We start from the raw sequence: 14,004 nt of genomic DNA on the forward strand, positions 1-14,004 counted from the left end.
GCCGTTGGGATTTAGGAGCTCTATAAAAGAAAAACCCTGTCTCAAAAAACAGCTACAATATATTTACAAATAATAAACAATTCTTTTTTTTTTAAAAAAAAAAAAAAAAAAAAGAACTTAAGTGCAGGGACTGAAGAGATGGCTCAGCAGTTATGAGCACTGGCTGCTCTCCCAGAGGTCCTGGGTTCGATTCCCAGCACTGACATGGCAGCTTACAACTGTCTATAACTGCAATTCCAGGAGGGGGGGTCTGATGCCTTCTTCTGGTCTCCATGGATACCATATATACACATGGTGGTTTCCATGGATACTATGTATACATGTGGTGCACAGATGTACATGAAGGCAAGTCACTGATACACATACAATAATAAGGTAAACTTAAAAAAAAAAGACGTTGAGTCCAGGTAGGTGGGGCTTGCTCCCATCCTTCCTCCAGGTCCTCCTTATCTAAGGCCCAGGAAGCACACAGCTCCCGGTTCAGAGATGTCACACATCTGCACACTTTCGCTTACTCTCCGAGTCACGACATCGACACAGACTCTTCGGTTACCTTTTTTGGCCTTCTTCTGCAGCTTCAACGTGTCAGAGGACTTCTTTTTTATCTCTTGGCGAGCTTTCTTATATTCTAAGAGGAAGCAGAGTATTAAATAATTTTACAACTCTGCTCAACCTTGATCCTAGAAAGCATGCTCTCAGACAGCCCGCCTACTGCAAATACACACACGATAAAAAGTCACAGTGACATTTCACGACAAAGGAGCTATTGACGAGACAGACAGCTAAACGCACTGAAGCCTTTCCCTGTCCTGCCGACACCAAGAAAATATGCCACTGGGGATTGTTTTAATTTAAAAAAAAAAAAATCACAATTTATCCATCCGAATTCGGGGAAGATCATCTTGCCAGTGTTACCTACTTCCCCAAAGCGCTGGGGATCCTGAGATGCATTTGCTGATGGCATAGACAAGCCGGGGCAAGAAGAGCTTGCCTACAGCCCAATTCCATCCACCTCCCTTTCACATCCAGGCACACACACATGGGCTGGGGAGATGCCTCAGTGGGTAAAGCATTTGCCGTGTGCGCACGAGGACCTGGGCTTTGCTCCTCAGCGCCCATAACAAGTAAAAAGCCAGGTGTGTCCCAGAGCACCGGGTGTGTCCGGTAACCCAGGGCACTTGGGAGGAGACGGTGGCTCCCTGGTGCTCACTGATGACCAGCCCAGGTGAAATGGAGAACTCCGCTACAGTGAAAAGAACCTTTCTCCAAAATGGGTGGACAGCTGTTGAGGAAGATGACTGGCATTCTTGGGTGTACCCACGGGCACGCGCGCACACACACACACACACACACACACACACACACACACACACACACACGAGTATGCCCATAATTCCTCTTGGTGGAACAGGAAGCCCATGCAGGGAGCACTCTTTCTTTGATGGCTTTCTGTTCACTTCTGAGTCTCTCCCACCTTCCCTGACTCTCCAAATGGCTTCCTCCCTCTCTGGCTCCCCTCCCTACTGCCCAGCATTCACTGCAATGCAACGGGGTCCCCTTCAAACCGCACCTTGCTTTCTAATTCCTGAACCTACATGTGCGCGCCTGGAACTCTGGCTTCCCAGTGCCCTAGCCTGCACCTCCCTGCAATGTCCACGTCCCCAAGGACAGCGATGGTGCCCTGGTCTCTTCCATACTCCCTGAGCTGCAGGGGACGGGTAGCATACATGACCACGGATGGTAAAGGAGGTACTGTACCGTCTCCCCATGCCTGAAGAGGCTGGCATTTGCATCCCCTGTGGCTGGTCCAAACAAAAGGCCACCTCACAGATACACAGAGACTGACAAAGGACCTAAAGGTGTCCTCAGGCCCAAGCTATCTCTGTTTCATTGGGAACATTAAGAAAAACAGGAGCTGATGCAGGTTTCTCTGCATACGCTTGGGAAGGACAGGAAGTATATGAATACTGCGTGTGGGTCAAGGGATTCTGTCTTCCTGTACAGGCACAGGTCAAGCAGGGGCCTTTGCTGCTTTCTCCCTATGACGGGGCTCAGAAAAATCGCTCCTAGACGAGCTCTACACATCGCCTTTGTCTCCTTTGTAGCTAGCACTGCTGTGTATTTACTGAACTAATTAAACATAAACTATCAATTCTTTCTCCATGTGTAGATAACACATTTCTATTTTCGTTCACCAAATGAAACCATGGCTGGGCACATGTGGTGAACCTCAGAAGAGGGCAAGCAATGGTTTGATTAAACTCAGCGGGAACATACGTCCTACAGATCTGCACCACAGCCTTGATGGGTCCTGAAAAGCTTAAGGCTTAAGTATTGTTTGAAACACAGGAGCTAGACGCCCGCCTGGAAATACGGGTCAGCAAATCAAAGGCGTTAGCTGCTCTTCCAGAGGACCCCCCCCCAGGTTGAAGACCCGGCAGCTACATGGCGGCTCACAACTGTAACTCCTCAGTGCATACAGCCTTTGCTATTTTCCAACGTTCTTTCGTCAGAATGCTCCACAGAAGCGCGCTGAAGTTCTGTAGGAACATGGCTCCTTGAATGGGGGAATGCATGTCCGCTAGAGACTCTCATCAACTAAGCATCCCAAAGTCAAGATGGATTCGTGGACTCGGAGCCACACAGGGATAACAGGAATAAGGAAGGCAGTAGCGCCAGGCCTGTGGCACTTGCCACAGGAACACTCACAGCCACCGGGCTCCAGGGCCCGCGCCGTACCTTTTGCGTGGTCCTTGTCCAGCTGGCTGGCCACTTTCTTCCATTCCTCCATTTGTTCTTGCAGTGGGTTTATCAGGCAATCGATCAAAGCACTTTCGCCAAAAGACAGAGAACAGGAGAGATTAAACAGGTGCTTCCTTCTCGCTCTCCAGATACACACCCCGCCAATTCTGGCACTTCAGGGATGAAACAGAAGGATCTGCGGTTCGAGGCCAGCCTGGGTTACCCAGCAAGACACCTCAAAGGATTCATACTTAGCGGTCAAGACACACTTAAACCATTTCCTTGAAACAAGCAATGGCAGCCGAAGGACCCGCCACTGACTCAGACGTGCCAGCCTCAGAATGAATGGCCTAGGTCTCAGGATACTTCTGGTGACTATTAGGGAGATATAAATATAAACTGGCTGTATATACACCATTCATCCTAGAAACTGAGAAAACACAGACAGGTGGATCTCTGTGAATTCCAGGCCAACCTGGTCCACACAGTGAGTTCCAGGCCAGCCAGGGATTATCTACTGAGACCCTGTCTCAAATAAAAAAAATAAATTAATTAATTAAATTAAATAAAATTAAATTAAATATAAAAACCAACACTCAGAAACGACATAAGCGTGCCAAGCTAGAGTGGCCTCTTCCTTCTCTACTCTGCTTCCAGCCCACACTAAAAGCCAAGTTACGGGCTGGTGAGATGGCTCAGTGGTTAAGAGCACCGACTGCTCTTCCAAAGGTCCTGAGTTCAAATCCCAGCAACCACATGGTGGCTCACAACCATCCCTAACAAGATCTGACGCCCTCTTCTGGAGTATATGAAGATAGCTACAGTGTACTTACACATAATAAATAAATAAATCTTAAAAAAAAAAAAAAAAAGAAAGAAAGAAAGAAAATCTCTAACCACTAGTTATATATAAAGTACAAAAAAAAAAAAAAAGCCAGGTTACAGGAAGCTGGGGTCACCCCTCAGGCCACGCAATGGGAACCACCAAGAGACAGAGTCGAACGAGCTTTAACTTTTGCCTTCTAAAATTCAGGGAGTAGGGAAAACATTAATATCTTTTTTAAAGACTCCAGGGTGCTGCCAGGCACTCTGGACCTGAAGTTATGAAGACGAAGTAACTGCGCAACCTGGACCCAGAGAAAGATGGAAGAGACCAAGAGTGTTCTCAAGCTGCACGTGGCAGCTTCCAACTGATGGCAGGGAGGAGATACCTGGGGGCACCCGTTACGCTGTGCAGCCGCCCCTCCAAGAGAGAATGGCGGGACAATTACGCTGATCTGCTTGGGACACAAGGGCCGTCTGACTCCAAGTCACGGACGGAGCCAGCTCTTGCCCTTCCACTGTATTCTGGGGGCCTAAAAACTGGAAGAGGGCCCTGAGGTACCAATCCCTCTTGGGGGTTCTGTAATTAGCCTGGGGGACAGGGCAGTGGGGAAGGCAGATCTCATTCCTTCCAAAGGCTCCTGTGAAGAGGAAGCCTCAGCAGTGTGTACATCTCCACGACTGGTGGGCAGCAAGGAGACCCGGGAGGGGCACGTGAGGAATCTGAAGGCAAGGGCAGGCTCCTGAGGGCAGGGGCAAGACTTCTTCACTGAGACCCAGTCCTGGAGCCACCCCTAGCACACAGCAGCTGACTGAGTGGCAGGGGAAAGAATGGGTTGTAGGGACTTAAACGCTACTGGGAGACTGGTGCTGTAAAGGGGAACATGCCACATCACTGCGTCCCTAACCTAACCCTCTGGGATAGGGCAGGGGATGCGCGTCACCTGGAGAATTGCCTCAGCTTGGCCTCGATGCTCCGGTGCCGCATGCACATTCTGGTGAGCGCTGAGCCGATCTCCCGGGTACCACCTGGAAAAGCAAAGGAGGTAAGAATGAGGAACGGGGCGTGAGCAGGAACAAGACCAAACTAGGCCGATCCTCACACTCACTCACACGCCGTCGAGAACCAAAGATGCTACCTTCAGAACCTCTCATGGCACGTGTGTGCATATACAAACACACATGTGTAAATCTATGTCATGGGGTACGTTTACTACAATCGTATGTAACGTTTCCCATTCTGAGATTCTCCGTTCATTTTGTACTATTGGTTGTGAGTCAGAAATCAAGGCCAGTGACCTGAATTCAACACATGGTAGAGGGAAAGAAAGGACTCTGGAGATTGGCTTCTCTCTCTCTCTCTCTCTCTCTCTCTCTCTCTCTCTCTCTCTCTCTCACACACACACACACACACACACACACACGTGCGCACGCGCACAAATATTGCTCATGGAAGATGACCAAAATCCCCAACCCCATCCCACCCCCTCTGCCCAAACGACCCTCAAGGCTGTTTTGGAAGAGCTAAGGACCACTCTGGTCCATTATTTCAGGGTCCATGCAATTCTAGAGTAATATGAAGCCACAACATATTTTCTCATTGGACACTGACGACCAAGATCTTAGAGTTCAGCAAGTGTGGGAGGGAACTAAGGCATGTTTTGATTTTCCCAAGATTCCCGTCACGCCTTCCCTTTGGGCTCACCGCACCCTTCCCAAGATTAGTTTTTAAGGCCTTCTGTTCCAACCCCGCTTCTGGAAAAAATTCTTGAATCAGAATCTACTGGGATGTGTGGAGAATGGATCGGAACCTCAGATCAGAACTGCAGAAGGACCCTGGAAGGCACAGTCGATGGTGTTAGGAAAACACAGATGCAGAGCTTGTGAAACCGGCTAAGTGTGAAATAAAACACTATTCTCTGACCAACAAGAGAAAGCCACAGGAGTTTACGGCAGGATTAACCGAATCACCAGGGAGGGGGAAATCACTCGTATGAAAATCCATGACATCACATGTGTACACCCATGACATGACACATGTTACATGTTGTCCTATCCTCTCTACAGAAATGTCTGTTGCTTCAGCCCCCCCCCCTCGTTTTCCATTTTATTCTGCAAGCTCTGAGCTCTCGACAAGCAAATGACAGTAAAGTAAAGACTACTAAGTAGTAATAGCTTGGCTGAGCATGGCGGCACAAGTCATCCACTCACAGAGCCTGGGAGGCAGAGGCAAGGGGTTCAAAGCCACCACAGCCACTGTGAGTTCAAAGCCAGCTGGGGCTAACCAAATCTGAATGAATGAATGCATGCATGCATGCGTGAATGAATGAATGAATGAGTGAATGAATAGGTAGCATTTCCACTTGGGAGGCAGAGGGCAGCAGATCCTGTGAGCTGCAGTCCAGCCTGGTCTACACAGCAAGCTCTGGACTTGCCAGGAAGACATAGTGAGACACTGTTCACACACACGCACATGCACGCGCACGCGCACGCACACGCACGAGGCTACATTTTTCAGGGAGCTCACCCAGTCCTCTCAGTCAGCAACACGTAGGTCTGGGTCCACACAGAATCAGTAGCAGGACCCCCATCCAATACTCAGACTTCGGTACTGAAAATTACCTTCAGATTTTCCCAGAAGGATAAAACTCACACTTCCCGGCTAACCGTTGCTGTAAAAGCTGCAGCAAAAAACCAAATGTGATCCCAAGGCTGGTCTGGCATCTAACTGGTGCCTTGGGTTGCTGAGGATGAAGGTTGGTCAGAAAAGCGCTTGCCTAGCATGTTATGACGCATTTGGGCACCATGAAACAACTGTAGCAGCACACACCTATAATCCTCGCACTCAAGAGATTGATGCTAGAGAGTCAAAAATTCAGTCTTCTTCAACTATATAGCAAGTTCAAGTCCAGTGTGGGATACATTCAACCCGTCACCCACCCCCACTCCATCCTGGGGGGGGGGGGGGGCGCGGCAGACAAAAAAAACCCAAAACACCTGGCATTCTACAAAGTGTTTGTGCCTTGCCAGGGATCACCATGAGAGGGCGCCATTCTCACATGCTCCAGCTGTCTTCCCATCTGCCTGTTTTTAGTGTGTTTTTTTTTTTTAATTGCTTGTGAACAAAGCTGAAGAATGAGGAACACTTTATCCCCAGGAAAAGATCTCTTTTCCCTGAGCCTTCATTTGATTAAAAGTTAATAACGTGGCTACACAGGATATTGGCCCGCTTATTCCCCGCTGCAAGGAAGGTAGACTAAGGCTTTCCTGGGGGAGGGGGGAATCAGCAGCTATCAAGAAATGCCCTAAAAATAGCATCCTCTCCTGGACCCAGCAACTCGTATACTAAGAATTTAACCTGAGGAAATAATGAAGAAAAATGGCGAATCCTTACCTGGGAGGACAATGATGGAAATGTTTACAACCTCAAAAAATCCCATTATGATCATCTAGTTAAATGAACCATGGGGCACAGACCCCCAACTGAATAGGACGCCGCTATTTAAAAATAGAATTATGTGTCACTTGGGTGCTGCTTAGAGCGTCTAAGTACTTTTCACATATTAAATCAGTCAGTCCTCACAAGATCCTCAGTTGTGTTGACAACGCCGCGGTGCCCGTTTCAGAGACGGGGGGGAAAAGTACTTTCAGCAATCTGCCCAAGGTTACAGGATTAGTAAATGCCACTCGAGCGGGCTGAACCTTCCGGGTTATGTGCATTCAGCTACAGTCAGCTATGTGATACTTCAGATAGACAACAACAACAACAAAAAGATGGCAGGGCCCAGAGCACGCTGATGTGCTCATCTACCAGCTAGCGTAGGTGGTGGCCTCTGTTCAGCCCGCTCTCAGAGTCTGGTTCTTGAGTCTAGAAGTCTACGAGTGGCTGACTGGGAGTGCAGAGAGCCAGGTGGTGTGACTCTCTTCCTCGGGGCTAACCACCACTTCCGTGTCCTTGAGGCGGGATGAGGGGTTGGAAAGGCCAGGCCCTGCACTCCGTTTTTCTGTCCGTTTTTTTTCCGTCCTACTATTTCAGTGTCTTCCAGAAGCAGCCAAGCCGACTCCATGCAGCTTCCGAACAGAGCGTCTGTGCCCACCACTGTGCCTCAGCACAGGGAGCCACCGAGAGGACAGGAAATGAAGAGACATCAAGACAACTTCGTCCCAGCAGTCTCTGTATAACGGGCACAGGGGCAGGAGGCAGAGGACATTCCCCGTGGGCCCCGTAACCCAAGGTTGCTGATCATGTATGGGTCGCCCTAAAAATAGACCTTTCTGTTCAAGTGCTTAGCAACAGCTGATGCTTTCCTAGCCTCAGCAGGTTTGAATTGGAGGAAACTGGCTGGAGCTACAGAGTCAGAGAAGACATCTGGAAGAGGGCCAGCCTGACAATGGGAGGGTTTATGGCATCACGAACGGCTGGTTTAGGCACCTGGCCACCCTACAAGGGTGGACGAGACCTTACTTCTTGAATGAGGGAATATTTATTATTTGGGGGCCGAACCAACAATTCATTTGGTTGGTTTGTTCGCGTTTCCCCTTATTCCTTAGGGATACGTGTGTGAACACAAGAGACTTGCATCAAGTATCTTCCTCAGTTTGTTCTCTGTATTATTTTTTTTTTAATTAATTTTTGACATAAGGTCTCTCACTGAACCAGGAGGCTGATCAGTGATCCCCAGGGCTTCTTGTCCTCAGAGGGGATTAAAATTAAAAGCACATGCCACCACACCCACAACGGACCAAGGCACACTCACACATACGCACTTAAACACTATTCATTCCCCCCCTCTCTCTCACACACACACACACATACGCGTGCGCATACACACACACACGCGCACACACACACGTGCACGCACACACACACACGCACACACGCGTGCGCGCGCGCACACACGCGCACACACGCACACGCGCGCACACACGCACAGACACACACACACGCACGCACACGCGCGCGCGCGCGCACACACACACACACACACACACACACACACACACACACGCACAGAGCGACCCTAGGATGAAGGCACCTTCAGTGCACCTCAGCTGGGCCTCCTAATAAGCCACACAGAGCTGAGCAGGACAGACAGACCCAAGCCCTTCTTTGTTTGACTGATTATCAGAAGACTTCTTCCGGCTATGACAAGTGGCCAACATCCCTACTGAGGACAAAGAGGAGCATTTAGCATCACGGACAGAATACAAATTGTTTATGACGTCTTCTCAGAGGGTGGGAAGGAAGCCCGGAGGGTAAAGGCCAGGAGCCACTGTTCCTTCCTCCAAACAGTAGCCCACACGGCTACGGCCACTAGAAAGGTGGTGTCTATCAAGTGGCACTGTCGCATCCCTCCAAGCTGCCTCATTTGCAGGCGGCTCCATCCCCCGGCACAGCAAGGGCTGTATGGGCAGGAGGCCTGGGCCTGCAGTGTGGGCAGGTGGCAGGCGCAGACTGAAAGCGGGTTTGTCAGGCTGGATTCTGGGAAGAGCTGAGGAAGAGAATCAGGAACTGCTCTGGCCAAAGTGTAAGTTACTGTGTGTGATGGCTGTCCTGCCAGAGGCTCCTGCGGTTGGAAGGCTAATTAGGAGCCTGCAGGGCGGGAGAATAATTGGCTCAGGAACCTCCCAGAAGCGCGGGACTCGGTACAGGGCAGCTCTGCAGGGCACAATCTCTCTCCTCTGGACTGGATTATTGTTTACAGCTCAGAGCAGCCTCCCACTCATCTTTTCTTTTAAAACATCATCTTTTGTAGCCTAGGCTAGACTCAAGCTTGCTAAGTAATCAAGGGTGACCTTGAACTCCTGGTCTTCTTGCATCCACTTCCCAAATGTTGGGATTACAGGCGCATGTGAATCCATCAGTCTGGGGATCGCTCAGGACTTTCCATGGGTACTGAGCATCCCCAGTTCTAAACGGTCACTTTTATGCTCTGAGCACTAGGGGATGCCTCACAGAGCCCTGGGTCTTTCCATGGTAGGTGTACTCGTCCGCCTCCCCCACAACCACCTGAAGTGTCCCCCCCCATAATCTGTCATCACCAAAGCCATGAAAGCCAGTAAACCAGCAGCATCATTAACTGCAAAACAACGGAAGCGAGAGGTAACTCGCATCCTGCAATGAAGCAAACAACCCGCTTGTTATGAGAGAAACACGGACTTAAAAGCACATGGCCGGCATTCTCTACTGCTGATGTAATGCACAGCAAAATCTAGGGAAAGGCCAAATAATCATGAAAGGGACACAGGAGTCCACGGTGGGCAGGGTCTAAGTCAGAAGAGAATCACCTTCATGAAATTGGAAAATGTCTACTGTAGAGCCCTAAACCTGGAAGGAGGGAGGGGGGACACAACAGGTTCCGGCCACTCCAAGTCACGGGTGCCAGCTAGTGAGGAACAGTCAGCCCCAAAGTGTGTCTGTGAGGATCTTGCACAGGGACTGCGCACGCCCAGCTGGAGCACAACACGGGGACCTGCACTGCATGCTTCAGAGGCCACTCGCCCATCACACAGGTGGCCTTGCTTCCTTGGCAATAAGTTTAAAAAGATCTCAAGAGATGGCTACCACACACCCCAAAGATATGTCAAACCCGAGTGTGAGGCCACTGCAACATACCTCACCAGAAAGATTTCCCCAAATCTGTTTCATCTAAATCAAAATGTACCTACTGAGGTAAACAATGTCCTCCCCCACCACCCCCTTCCCTGACCTCCAGGAGTTTGGCAGTTTCTTAGACGGGTCCCCATCCTCGCCAAGTCCTTGGGTGATCTACAAGCCCACGGTCACAGGCTTTCTGCAGTACTTCTCACAATGCCTGATCCCCCAGTCTCCCCACTAATTCCCCGCCATCTCCTAAGCTAAGCCTAGGGATAAACTACCAAAGGATGAGGTGGCGCTTCAGAGCAGACTCCCGCCCATTAGGTGGGATGGCACCCATATGGGTCTGACTTGTTTCAATTCAAATGCTGACAATTGTATTCTTTAAAAAAAAAAAAAAAAAAAAAGGCAGCATGCTGACTACTGCTGTTTCAATGTTATTCAGACTCACACCCTAGCATCAGCTATAACTTCTACTTTGTGTTTCTTGAAAAACATCTGGAGCAATGTAAACTTTTACACCTTTTCTGTGCCTCCCGTGTGTGTGTGTGTGTGTGTGTGTGTGTGTGTGTGTGTGTGTGCGCGCGCGCGCGCGCGCGTTCATGCGCACGCACAATAGAACCCCGGGCCCTCATGTATGCTTTCTAAGCTCTCTGCTGCTGAGCTGGGCCCTCAGACTGCTCAGCCCCCTTCAACCACTACACTCACGCACACTTTGATGACAAATGTTTCCGAAAGGAACTTGATTTAATCATATCGTTCCGAACACTCCACTTATCTTGTCGAAGGAACAAATCTTGATCGTTACACCATCTTCCCAAGACTTCTGTATCTTGCCTGTCAGCTACTGAACAACAGTCGTACAACTGGCACATGCAGGTTTGGGAGTTTGGGGACTCTTGGTTGGGCTTGCAACTCAGGTGGGAGAAGCTGAGACACACTAGCGAAGCCCCCAGCCTCGGGTGCACAAAAGATGGTGATGGTGTATTTTATAGAGAGTGTAAAGAACCGTAGCCACACCGGGGCCAATTACGCAGGACCCAGTCCTCGGAAGGAGGAAGACAGGGCAGTTAGCTCTGGTCCGCCTGCTGCATGTCCGTTAGAAAGCACCAGCTGATGTGTAAGCAGCCTTTCTCCTGCATGCGATATTACTCTTCTCCAAGGAGCGGGAAAACCTGGACATCTCAGAAGGGAAACGGACAGTACGGGGTTGGTTCCCGAGAAAGCCAGAATCGTTCCTTCAGGCCACATTATCTGCCGTGCCCACTGGGAAAGACGCCCTGACAGCCATTCATTCACCGAGATTGTCTGGCAGCATCCAAGCTGTCATGCTCCACCTGCTCTAGACCACCTTAACCCTTCTGCCCTGCCCTCCGACCGGGCAGGCAGCGGCCCTCACCCAGCCCTGTGAGAACCCCGGCTCTGTACCTCCTTGGCCGTTCATTTTTATATTGCAGAGCTCCAAGCCATTACGTCACCAGCTTCCTTCCCGGCCACAAGGATAAGGGAAGCTCCTACCGAGATGAATGCCGAGGCCGCCGTGGGACACACACACAGGCCCAGACCTGCGGAGATCTGTGATATTCCGATCTCTCACACATGGGCCCATTTCTCAGAGGGCACCAAAGACTCCACATTGCGGGTATCCCATTGCCTCAGCAGCAGCTTTGCGCCATGCTGCACGACAGCGACTACCGCACATGCATCAGCTTCCGCTCTGGAAGGCGTGGCTGGCGGCCGGCTCTCACCTCGGCTGAAACACCTCTGAGCACACATTCATGCACTCACACACTCACATGTGCATAAACCCATTTGAAGACTAAGCCCCAGGTTCAACCCCGAGGCTGGGCATCTTCTCCCTCCCCCCCCCCCCACACAGTCTCCTCATCTCCTTTGGGCATCTTTCGTTTTGATGAGAGTAAATGAGAATGGCACATCATGACAATGAGCCTGACCTCCATCCTCGCCCCTGCAGCGAGCTGAGGGCCTGCTCTGCTGACAAAACTGAGTACGAAGCAAAATCCAAAGGCAATGAGAGAGGGAATAACCAGAGAGAGCAAAGGCTTTCAAACAATGGCTCTCTGAGGGCTACTCTGGCCCTGCCAGACCTCAGCGGGGGTATGCATGCCTGCCAGCGGCTCTATAAAGCACCCCGATGACCTCCAAACCCCGCTAGATGACCCCTCTCCCTGGCAAAAGCCAGGGAAGTGCACCTTAACCCAACTACTGTGCTACAGAGTGAGATAGCCCCCAGTCGGACAACAAGGACAACAAACGTCTCCTCCCCGTAGATCGACAGTGATGGATTTTCACCGTGACTTCGAGACCAGAATGTCCAGAGGAGCCACAGACCCGGCAGCTGTCCGCCACCCCAGCACCACACTCCCGCCTGAGCTTGGGGGGGGGGGGCAGCTCCTGGTGTGGAGGAAGACTTCCTCCTTCAGGGCGGTTTCTATGCTTGGCGAAACTGCTCCGAGTTCTCCGAAGGGTCTTCACTGGTTTCCTATCAGGGGACCAGCATTTTTATTAAAGGTCAAAGTGTCCACTCGCGATTTTACAAGCGACTGGGTATCAAGCTGCTTGTTTAGGATTCACCTGCCCTTTGTCTTTCATCCTTGGGACGGCTGGCTCGGTGCAGAACTGGGCGAATGTGGATCACCTGGTGCCCTTGATTACGGGGAAGGGAAAGGAAGAAAGAACGTGCTTCTAGAATTCCACGTTATCACTCGGGTCCTCTCAGCAGAAGCAGGCATCCGAGAGTCACTGCAGAGTGCACAATGCCCAGGGCAGCCCTGACGATGGCTTTAAAACCCTCCAAGAGCTTCCCTATATGCTGCTATACTTTAGAATGGTCCGGCAACAAACGGTCTGATGCCAAGGAAATGAGCACTTAAGTCGCATGACTGTATCTTTTAATTCACAGAGAAAGGCTCCTTAGGTAAAATTTTAAAAAGCAAACAAACAAACAAACAAAAAAAAACACCTTTAAAACAGGTTTTCAAATATAAACTACTGCAGCAGCCCCTCACACAGGAACCGCTACTTCCTCTTGACCACAATGGTAAGCCTAAGGAGCTGTGTCAATCTTCAAGGAAGACACACACTTGTGGAATTTCCTGTTTTTTATTTAAAAAAAAAAAAAAAACAAAACAAAACACCCTGTTATTCAGCAACTGTACACAGCTGAGTGTGAGTGGAGAAGCCAGCTAGCTGGTGGCTAGGGGCACTAGTACTGTACACTCAGCACATCGGGGACGGTCAGCGTGGCGTTTCTTGAAAACACTGGTGTGCCCCCTACTTCAGTGTCTCCCACTTCACAATTTTCGGGAAAACAAAACCACACAGTCCCACCACCATCTGGTGCCTTGGGACCAACAGGCACGAGATTCTGGCATGCGTGGTACTGGCAGCCACAAAGACCAACATTCTACTTTCTTTGTTGCTGTTGAAAAGCAATGTCAGCACAGAGCCATGGGCGCGCTCACGCTGTGGACCACCAGGACAAGAGCAAACAAGATATGGGGCTGCCTCCCCATTGGAAAACCCTGAGAACGGCTCCCAGTTAGAGCAGCAGGCTCCCCTGCCTCCATTTGCTCCCACTGTCACGGTCAGCCTCTGCCACATGGGCACAGAGAAAGGCTCCTCCTGGAGCTGGGAAAGAGAGACTGGAGGCTGCCCGCTCGGCCAGCGAAGCAGATGTGGCCTGATGGATGGGCCACATGTCATTCTCTCAGTTGCCAAAATGTAACTGCCGGGGAGGCTGACAGCAGCCAGCTCCGGGCTTATCTCCCGGGCAGCCTTCATGGCCTGTAAGATCAGAGAGATCATTTAGAAGGTAACTG

At 50.4% G+C, this 14,004-nt stretch overlaps 1 protein-coding gene across 12 annotated transcripts in view; it reads right to left on the reverse strand.

Annotated features, from left to right (window-relative positions):
* Mtss1 (MTSS I-BAR domain containing 1) overlaps positions 1–14,004 on the reverse strand; it is a 143,446-nt gene that overhangs the window by 29,380 nt on the left and 100,062 nt on the right. For all 12 annotated transcript variants that reach the window (XM_021216398.2, XM_021216397.2, XM_029547982.1 and 9 more), the window contains exons 4-6: positions 4,509–4,593; positions 2,740–2,831; positions 554–628 (exon numbers count right to left, since the gene is read on the reverse strand). In XM_021216398.2, coding sequence (XP_021072057.1) covers positions 554–628; positions 2,740–2,831; positions 4,509–4,593 — 252 coding nt within the window. The remainder of the gene's footprint in view (positions 1–553; positions 629–2,739; positions 2,832–4,508; positions 4,594–14,004) is intronic.

Source organism: Mus pahari, chromosome 17 (assembly GCF_900095145.1).
Source record: "Mus pahari chromosome 17, PAHARI_EIJ_v1.1, whole genome shotgun sequence".
Taxonomy (NCBI): domain Eukaryota; kingdom Metazoa; phylum Chordata; class Mammalia; order Rodentia; family Muridae; genus Mus; species Mus pahari.